The sequence below is a fragment of the Oryzias melastigma genome, linkage group LG13, assembly GCF_002922805.2.
Source record: "Oryzias melastigma strain HK-1 linkage group LG13, ASM292280v2, whole genome shotgun sequence".
In the NCBI taxonomy this organism is placed as follows: Eukaryota; Metazoa; Chordata; class Actinopteri; order Beloniformes; family Adrianichthyidae; genus Oryzias; species Oryzias melastigma.
The window spans coordinates 15,872,218-15,882,707 of record NC_050524.1 but is presented as its reverse complement, the minus strand read 5'-3'; the positions used below and the strand labels follow the sequence as shown (position 1 = coordinate 15,882,707).

Here is a 10,490-nt window from a genome sequence, read left to right as displayed (position 1 = left end):
AAAGCAGCCGATCCAGGGTCAGTTTGACAGCGCCTATCGTTATCAGGTCACATCCGAGTGACAAAGTTGTGCCGCTATAGTTTGTGGTGTTAGCGCCATATGGTAATTTCCTGAGAAGGCTATTATGCTCACAGATCACAGCCACTGATATTAGATAACAAAAATCTGACTTATGGCAACAACAATCACAGCTAAGTGGCTAATTGTGCCTCATTTCCCCTTCCAGCCCCCATAAATACCCTTTGAGAGTGTGCCACGTGCGTTTGTAAACGCGTCAGCCACACATATACCATTACTTGCTCAGCCGTATGTGTGGGGTCGCCATTCCAACACATGTACGGGCTTCCAAATAAGGCCGGAACAAGCTAAACACACATGGAAAACAGATGAAACCACACTCCTGTCCTACACCTTTTGGGGGGCAGAGCGCTACCTGGCAGGCCCCCAGGCTACAACACATCCAGACACATGCATGCTCAGCATGCTGGGGAGAGGAAGGAGAAGGGAAAAAAAAAAAAGCACTCAACGGGCAAAAGGAGAGACAGAGAGGGTGGATTTAGAAAGGTGACAAAAGGAAAGTGGAAGAAATAAAAAAACAGTTTGGAAGCAAATTGCAGAAATCAAACATGACTATGGAATATAGAGGGAGGAAGACGGGTGGATTAGGAGAAAAACAAGGACACTACTTGAAAGATCGGATAAGCAAGAGAGGATAAAATGAGGGAAATCCATTTGTAGGAGCCACTAATTCACCCTCATGGGTATGCAGCAGGGTGTGTGCACGATGCGCACTAAACCAGTCTTTCTGCTTTGTCCAGAAGCAACTGCTTTAACAGTTCCAGTTAACATCTGAACAGGGAGAGGCCAAACCTCATGCCTTGTTATCTGAAGCTTTGCCCCTACGCTCCCACACGCAGGAAGGAGGTGGATGTTTTGTAAGGCCACAGTAATCCACAAATGCAGAGTCTTTAATCGGGACAGAGATTACAGCGGAATGCAGCGGCATGTCAGTACGCAACAGCCATGCCGTGCCAAAAAAAGGCACACATTTAACTTGCGTTATGAAACATAATGGAATTAAATCTTTCGCCATTAGTGTGTGTACATTAAACCCAAGACATGCTCCTCTAATGGATGGAGGGTATCAAAAAATCCTAACCCAGCCAAGAATAATGTGTGCAACAGACTCTATGAAAGCATCAAAGCTCGCCTCTGGTTTGGTGTGACAGCTGGTGGTATAATGAGAAGCAAGCAGGCAGTCGTAGGGCAGTGGGGCACCAGAGCAGCCTGGCAGGGGGCCTGGGGTCTTGGCAACTGGCTAGCAAGGTTAGAGGAGGCTATCTAAGCACATCTGTGTCCTCACAGAGAAATGGAGTTAGATAATTGGGATGATGACGCATATACACGGTGCACAACATTGTTGTGAGCATACATTCCAGCCAGTCTGTGACAAACAAAGCCGCTGTACCATTTTGGCGTCATCTTGTGAATTTGAGAAAAGGAGAATTTTGAAGCTTTTTTGCCATCTTGTAAGTGAATAAGACACTAGATAGGACATTAAATCAACCTGTGCTGTTGACTTTTGCTGGTACAAGGCGATACAAAAAAATCTAATCACTTTCTCATACTTCAACACAGACGTAAAGGAAGAATTAGGGCTGTAGGTGATTTAAGAGAACTGACAGCGAGCAAGAATCTGACCCAAGTAAAAGATTAAGATAAGAGAAAAATGCATAGCAAAGGAGATAAGTGTTCAGTGTAAACAAAAAGAGTCATTTGCAGCCCACATAGGGTCTGACTGAAAAAAACAGCTCATAACTGTGGATACCATGACCTCTGCACATACAAAAAAAAAAAAAAAAAAAACAAGTAAAGCCAGCACTTACCTGTTGTCTCGATGAAGCGGACGCACTTCTCAATGAAGACTGGGATCGGTCTCTCAGGTGTGACCACAGAGGTCAGTGGCACGCCAAAGTAATTGCTCTCAATAGGTTTTGAGATGGAATGCCTAGGTTTTGATCGCGTTGGTTTCTAAAGAAAAAAAAAGCAAGAAAATTTAAGGAGGTAGAATATTATCCAACACTGCCTTTTCAGATAAATATTCCATTACAGAAATATTTAATTTCATTTTTAACTATTTTTATTTTTTCTGTACAAAAAGACAAGCACGCCCTCATGCATACACTCACCTGACACATTCCTATAAAGCTAAACTGATCCGTGTTCATACATTCCTGTCTTGAACCCTGTTTTGTGTCTCAGTGAGATATACATCTGCACCCTCATCTCTTCTTTGTTACCTTTGACATTCTCAGTTGTTGTCTACTTTACTGCAGCGCTCCAGTCATCAAACCCTCCAATCTACTGTTTAATTACCTCCAAACTCATTCTATTTTCCAGCGAGTACACACTTTACACTGCCTGCCTGTCCAGAAACCTTAAAGCTTCAGCAGTAATTGTACTGTGCTTTAATGACATTCAATGGGAATGATTGGAAGATCCCAGAGGCCTGGATCTCTAGTAAGCCTGTCGACCTCCCCCTGCAGCGCTGCCCTGGCAGACTGGGGGGTGAATCGGGGATGCACGGCTGGATGGACAAAGACCGGGGTTGCAGTGAAGGCCTGACAAACAGACACAGGGAAGGACCAGAGGAGTGATCTTCGAGAAGGGGAAAAAAAAACATTACCCTGCCCTCTGCTCTAGATACCAGCCACACTGCAATCCTCCAGTCCACAGATTTTTAACAGCACACACAGGCACACTCACACATTTGTCTTCCATTTGATTTAAACAGCTAAACCTAATATAATTTTGGACTATGCTACACATACTTTTGCTAGGCCAATTACTTACTAAATACTCACTTTAAACCAGCACAATGTGCGTTGAATAAAAACATGGCAAGGATATGTTTGTATTACCCGATGTGGGCAAAAATACAACATAAAGAAAATTTATTTAAGTAATGTAGAACAGAATAAACCTGACAATGACTGACCTGTCTGATTCCAACCATAGCAGAGAGGATTTTCTCAGGACTGCTTTGCTCTGATCTATTTTTTTCCCTCCATTTTTTTTACTCCTTACCACTCTTTCATTGCTGACTAAGACAGGATATATCGCCACAGCTAAAACAACAAGCACGTCTCTGCCACTACAGAAACAAAACAAATTCTTAATAAAAGACATCACAGTGAGCATGTACACAGCCTGGAAGCTGTAGCTCTGCCAGAGACCTGAAAAAAATCTTTATTTCCGTTGCCTTATTTTTTTTTTTCAGCTGTGTTTTCACCTTTTCCTCAGCTACCCCCTCCCTTTTATTTCTTGCATGAGGACACTAGACTGAGTAGGTGACTGAAGAATTTAAAACATTCTTCTTGCTGCCCGAGGAGGCTTCAAACAAAAGCTGCATAAGACGAAGAGGAAATGTTTTCAGGCCCTCATAGAGAGGAGGTGACTGAGGTAAAGACTGCATTTAAAATAATTCCAGTTTAAAAGATTTTTTTTAATGGTTTTTATTTTGTAAAATTAAAAGTAATTAATGAAATTCTAACACTTGTCTCAAATAAATTAATCATAGTCTAAATGTATTTAAAAAAAAACATCAAAGATTTGCTGCAAGGTACACGTTAAAGCAGGGCTACCCAGTCCTAGAGATCTACTATCCTGCCTGTTTTCCAGCTCTCCCTGCACTTCACGCAGCTGATTACATGTATCAGGTGTGTTCAGTTCAGTTAATCAGATCTTGGAAACACCTGAATCAGCTAATCAGCAGCTAAACAAGAAGTGAGGGCTGGATAACAGGTGGGATGGTAGATCTCCAAGACCAGAATTGGGCAGCCACAAGTTCGAGGCTTTAATAACCCTAAGACAATGGCAGAGATCCACTCATCTGAAGTCAAATTTATTGAGAATGTATTTCAAAAATATATTTATATAAAATGTGATTGTTTTATGTGATTCTTATTTGATCCAACTTTCAGATAGTCCAGGGTCAGAGGACTGTGCCAGATAAGTCAAACCAACTGGGACATGCCTGCTTGCTAAGATATACTTGAACCAAGCTATCAACTGCATTTAAGATTCTATCTGACAAGCACACTATGTCACTGCTTTGTTTTGTAGTCATCCTTTTTTACAAACCCAAACAGCATCAAGCACTAAAGAATATGAGCTCAGCAAGGAGACCATGAAAGAGAACAATCTCCATGCAGGTACTGGAACCGTCGCTAAATGTGTGAAAACATTTATCATACACGGTCGTTCCTACACTTCTGGCAGCCATGGTAATTATCAGAGACGTGCAAGAGCAATACACGCAGCTACATTTCCTGTTTAGCTGGTACTTCTCTACCACACCATGTGTGTGAATGCACAACATACCAGGCTGATAAGCTAACAGTGAAAGGTCAAGTATCACCACATCACGGGTGAGACACGGGGACGGAGAGGAGTGGGACACATCGAAGAAGCTAACAGAAGGGTGAGATACCTGCGTCTGGAGAAAAAACAAAAACAACCAGAAAAGAAGAGCAGAGGAAAGAGAGGCCCGCGGAGAACATGAAAAGAATGTGACGGGAATGTAAGAGGCAGAAAGTATGAATCAGCAAGATGAGCAGACAAAACACAAAGGACAGGAGAGAATGAAAGGAAGGAAGCAAAGAAAGCCAAACTGACATTGGAGGTCCTGGGAACACACTGACAAGCTTTTGCACATACTTCAATGCAGTGCCTCAAAAGTAAACAGAAAGCTACTCAGACTTTGCTTAAAGATGTCATAGTTGTTTATAACTAAAACATTTCATTTGAGCCAACAGCAATTTTTTTAAGGTTTCATTTTCATTTTGGCAATTTTTTGTAGTAGAGAATAAATGTCAATATTTAGATTACAGCTATGAAAATTGGAAAACCAACATGAATAGACAAAGATTTACACACCTATAGGTCAAGTCCCTGTCAACAAATGTTGGAAAAACCTACAATGGCCACTGTAATAGGGTGAAAATGGCTAAGTAATCTTGCCCTGTTAACAGAGGTACCAATAATTTTTTTCTATATGTGCTACACCAATTATACTGTGAGTGTGTTCCTATTCATTAGATGTTGATGTTTTGTTGTATGGAGGGAATACAGACATAACCCTTTCCATCTGACAATACAGCCAGTTTAATGGGTTCCCACTGAGTGGTCAGTTTAAAAAATTGGCAAATTTGTACGAGAAGACCTCAAACAGTCATCTTCCTTTTTTAGGACTCTCCCTAAAAATGACCAGAAATTTTTAAACAGTAGTAAATTATACTAAATGTAGAATAATGGGCATATGTATTGATAACCCATTTTACTTTAACTGCGATAGAACAAAATATATCACCATGAGAAACAAGAGAACAATTTGCTGAAATCTGATTAAACTTGATTTTTTCAGCAAGTATATATAAATGTAATTCAGGTACCAACAGAGTTTATCTTGATATCAACTTTTCTCTCAAGATGAAAAAATCCCCCAAAATTCTCACAGTAATAGTGGTTTTCGTGCCATCAGAAAGAAATTTAAATATGTACTTGGAAAAAAATGTAAGGTCCCAACATAAGGAGGATTTCTCAACTTCAAATTTAAACTTTCTGAGAAAAAAAAACAGTTAAAAGTGCTTTCAGAAGTATAACATTGTGTTGATAGCAGCTCATGCATCACTTACATGCCCAAACACTAACCTTTGGATTTCGTCGAAGGCTCATGAGAATATTTCTCCTCTTGGGATCCTCACTTTCTTCAATGGAGTTGTCCTTCTGAGCTCCCCCTTCATCCTGGCTGATCTTGGGTTGACTTCCCATCTCATCATCACTTCCGATAGAGAAGCTTGCCCTAAAACTGCTGAACTTCCCAAGTCGCTTAGATCTGTCTCGGTACAGCTTCGGTTTTACCCCAAAGGCAGGTAAATTTCTCCTGCGCTCCAGAGAGCTGGTGTCCACATCACTGTCTGATCCATTGCCTCCAACACTTCCATTTGTGTGGCCTTTGGCATTGCGAACTGTGATAATCTTGCCCTGTGTGTTGTCATGAGGGACAGAGTAAATATTCTCTTCCTCTGCTGTTCGAGGTTTGTTCACAGCATCCATAGGCTCTGCATAGTCTGAAGGATCATAGCCACCGTCGGTACCTGGAGCCCCAGTGACAGCTTGGGACATTGTACGTCGGTTGCCTCCTTGCTGCTCCATTAAGGGACTGAGGTTGACCTTACGGACAGGCTTGGGCTTTACTTGTGGAGGAGCCTTGCTGTTAAGTTTGTTCTCAAAGGTACTGAGGTCAGAAATAACAGAGAAGGTGTAGTTTGAATCATGATCAGGCATCTTAAAGCTTGCTAGATGGGAGCTGAGGCTGCCATCCTCCCTTAGTGGAAGATAGGGTGGTGATGGATCAATGTCATCTTCAGAGTCTATATGAATGTTAACTGGACTGGGTGAGCTACAGCGAGGGCTGATGCTCTCATTGTTAAATGACTCAGCTGCATTGTCATACATATGCGTGGCCTCAACAATAGTGCGCTTCTCTAGCACTTCTTTGAAGAAGTTTTGGAAAAGGTCTATCTTATGAAGCCCCCCTACTACACCACCATGTCCACATATCACTGTGTTAAACCTGGCATCTATCTCATATGCAAGCTCCTCTCCCTGACTTACTTGCTCCCTGGCTGATTCAGAGTCTGTCAACTCCATTTGACTCTCTGCGACTGCCAACAACTGTACTGGGATGATGTCTTGAACCTCACAGAGAAAAGCGCACAACGTCTCCATAGAGGCCTTGCGACGAGCAGAGTAAACGACAATGAACCCATGGACCAGTCCTGTTTTGCGAAGGGAGAATGAGGAATGGAATGACAACAGTGACAGCTCTACGTTCTGCCTCTGGCCTCCTATGTTGAGATCAAGAAAAATAGATGTGCCACTGCTCAGACTGGACATGGGACGACAGTGTTGGGGCAAAAGGAAGGGAGCAAGGAGTTGGTCAAGATCATATGTGTCTCCACACATCAAGCACATGACAACTCTTGGATCTGTCTCGGCAGTTGGCTGGGACTGAGAGTCTCTCAAGGCAGATGATGGAGGAGGTAACAGAGGGGAGCTACTCCTTGTGTTTCTCCTCATTTCAATGAGAGTCCGCAGCATCTGGCTAATCTGCCTCTCACTGACATTGCGACCATTCCCCATGCCAGGAGAGGCAGGGTCTAGGTATACACACTGAAGCTTTGCAGCTACCTGTTGCCCTTGTTGTATAAGACTTTGAGCTGTTTCTCCCCCAATGTCTCCTATGGAGCTCACCCCCCGATTGGTAACCAGAAGGAGATGCAGTGGGAGTTGAGATAAACTGTTTTCTTTTTCCCTTCTGTTTATAGTTGACTCTCTGAGCTTCTCTAAGCTCTCAACAACATAAGACAGAGATTCCTTTGAATTGTACAAACAAAGGCAGCCATGAGGCGTGAAGGTGGGAACGCTGAAAGAATTGACTGGAAAGCGCACATTGCCTTCAATAGGTCGAAAGACTAACTCGTACTTAATGCCATCTATGATGTATCGGTCATCACTTTTGCACAGAGCCCTAATTTCATTTGCCATGTCTCTGGCTAGCCCATCTTTCCCCAGAATGACAAGATTGATCCGCTCTGTCCTCCCACCATCTAGTCTTACACTATCTGATGATGGGTAGCGAGTGGGGAATCTGGAGGCTAATATCTGCTCTATCTTACTGTCCACACAATGAGGACTGTTTGGACAGGTATCTTTTGTCGGATGATACACAAAGTGGATGTGCTTTAGTACCAAGGCATCCCTTTCTGCTTGAAGCTTCTGGAGGGCTTTAAATCTCTGCTCATCACACAACACAGACTGGATGGCTTCCATTTTTTCCTTACTTGGTTTTGCATCCACTTCTAACTCATAAAAGAGCTCAGAGTATTCAAGAAGCAATTCCTGAAAGTCTTCTTTTGCCCTATCTATGATTTCCTTCTGGTGTTTGTTGTAGATATCCAAATATTCATTTTCAGTAAGCCACTGGTAGAACTCTTCATTCATGATGAAACTTCGTGCCTCCTCCCATGGCTTCCCTGGTGTAATGAAAGGAGAGACACTTAGCTTTTCCTTGAACTCCCATCTCATCTCAGCTCGTTTGCGCTCATTTCTTAGTTGTTCCAAGTGTGTCTCATAGATAGTTTGAGCTGCTGGGGTCTCCAAGAGGTCCTGAGGAATTCGATTATCATCCATGTTATCAATGTGTGCAGTGATCTCCCATGGTGTATCATCTAGCACTACAAACCACTGAAAGAAGTTTTTTTTTGTTTCCAGAACTTTCTGAACCCCAGACCAACTCAAGTGGTCAATCTCATCCAACTCGGGCAACAGTGCCGACAGGGCTTGTGGTAGAGTACTTAGGTAGTGCTTTCTGCGCATCTCTATATGGTCTAGTTTCAGTCTATGCACATGCTGTTGGAATAGCTTCTTGGCTTTAGATGTTCCCTCGAGAAAAACATATTCCTTGTACTCCAAGGCTGTTTGCATTCGGCTGCTGACAGAAGGCCAAGTCTCATTGTGGCTCTTTACAAGTCGGTTGACAAGCAACTCATAGCGATCTTTGGCTGTGGCAATCTGCTGACTTTGCTGTTTTAGTGCCTCAAAGTAAGTGATAATCTTGGGTTTTCCTTTACTCTTGTCTATTAGCTGAACCAGTGTGAGAAAGGCTAAATCAACATTCAAATTAGAGCGTGCTGATGTTTCTACCACCTGTAGGTTCTTCTTTGCGAGGGCTAAAGTGTGAGCGTCTTTAATATAGCGTTCAACTCCTTCATCACATTTGGTGAGAACCATAACCACAGGTTTCTTGGTTTTGGCAAGTTGAGTATATAGATTGCCAACAAACTTCATTTGATCCTCAAAGCTACGGTTCATACCTCTACTAACATCCACACAAAGTAAGAAACCGTCCACCATAAGCTTGCCTTCAGGCATCTGCTTTTGTTCAAAGTCCTGCTCCAGCCCTAGCTGATCAGTACAGAAATACATCAGTTTTTCAGCTGAAGCCAGCTTGTTAGAAGCTGCTCTTTTGATGTAAGGCTGGAGAGCTGTGCTACGGTGAGGCTGGAATGTCTGATCATCGATAAACTCTGTCTGCTCCACCACATTCATGCGGCATTCTAGCCCCTCCTCCAATGTCCTGCTTGCTTCTCCCCAAAACAAGAAGTGGTCATTGTTAACCACGCGGCCGCCAAAGTCACTGGTGCTTAACACAGAAGTATGGTCCAGGTAGAAGTCATCTGCACTCGGCCGTACAAAACGGTTACACAGGCAGGACTTGCCAACACCACATTGGCCTTTCTCTTTCTCAGTGCCAGACAGCCCAACCACAACCAAGTTGTAGGTAGGTGCCCGGGCATCTTGTTTTTTGGCCATCATCATCGTTGATGGAGACTCATCCTGACATGCTGGTGCTTTACTTTATGCAGAGAAAGAAAATTCCAAGGAAGCAGGGTTTCCATGCAAGGGCAGCTCACTGGACGGGGGTCTGGCCCTGCATAATAGAGAAAAAGAGAGAATGGAGATTAATAAATGTGAGTTCATAAAAACAAAACCTTTGACGTACATGTGTTTCATGAAAAACATATTTAGCCATTCAACAAGCTCAAATATTAAACATTGCTGTTAAGCAATTCGGAAGGAGTCAAGATGACACTGCAGTAAAAGTAATGGTGTTTTCCAAGTTTATTTCAATAATAGTTGAGACTTGGTGTGTTTTGGCTGTTTGGCTGACATTCAACAGTATAGTCAACTCATTTGAAAAGTAAAAACAAAAAAAAAAAAGTAGTGGAAGAGATTCATAATTGTAGGAAAAATTTACAAGCGTACACAAGACCACTGCACAATTGAGAAAAAAAGCATATTAAGATACTAGGCCCCCAGTAACCCAAATGAGATACTGATACAGACACACACGCACACATGCAAAAAGTGTTCCAGAACTAAAGTTACTAATTGGCCAACTAGGGAAAGTCATTTGCATTTTCTAAGTTCACATAGACTGTCGGTTCACTATCACATCTCAATCTCAGCCATGTTTTTCTGTTTTTCTTGCCCAGCACATCAAAGTTGGCTAATGTTCCATCACTAACAGCTTAAATATTTTACCAAAATTGACAGTAAAAATCAAGGCAGTACAAGCAGCACAAAGCCGCACATAGCAAACAAACAAGAAGTCTTAGCTGACAGCCAGCCCTATTTGACGACACAATTTGTAGAACATCAAAATCTTCCAAATCTGTAAAACAGGCAACATAATTATGGCTTGTAGCTGACTCCTCAACCCCCCTGTGTGCAAGGCCAAATAAGACTTTCAGTCCATAGAATTAGGTAAATACAAGCATCTCTTTTCTTTTCATGTTCTTTTGCATAATGAGAATATATATGTACTTGCTTCCAAGTCATGTTATTGTTAAAAAAATGTTTAC

The 10,490-nt window shown here is 42.3% G+C and overlaps 1 protein-coding gene across 1 annotated transcript in view; it reads right to left on the bottom strand.

The window, feature by feature from the left end:
• arhgap35a (Rho GTPase activating protein 35a) overlaps positions 1-10,490 on the bottom strand; it is a 55,926-nt gene that overhangs the window by 11,318 nt on the left and 34,118 nt on the right. Inside the window, exons 2-3 of the mRNA XM_024276639.2 lie at positions 5,713-9,556; positions 1,887-2,031 (exon numbers count right to left, since the gene is read on the bottom strand). Coding sequence (XP_024132407.1) covers positions 1,887-2,031; positions 5,713-9,444 — 3,877 coding nt within the window. The 5' untranslated portion in view covers positions 9,445-9,556. The remainder of the gene's footprint in view (positions 1-1,886; positions 2,032-5,712; positions 9,557-10,490) is intronic.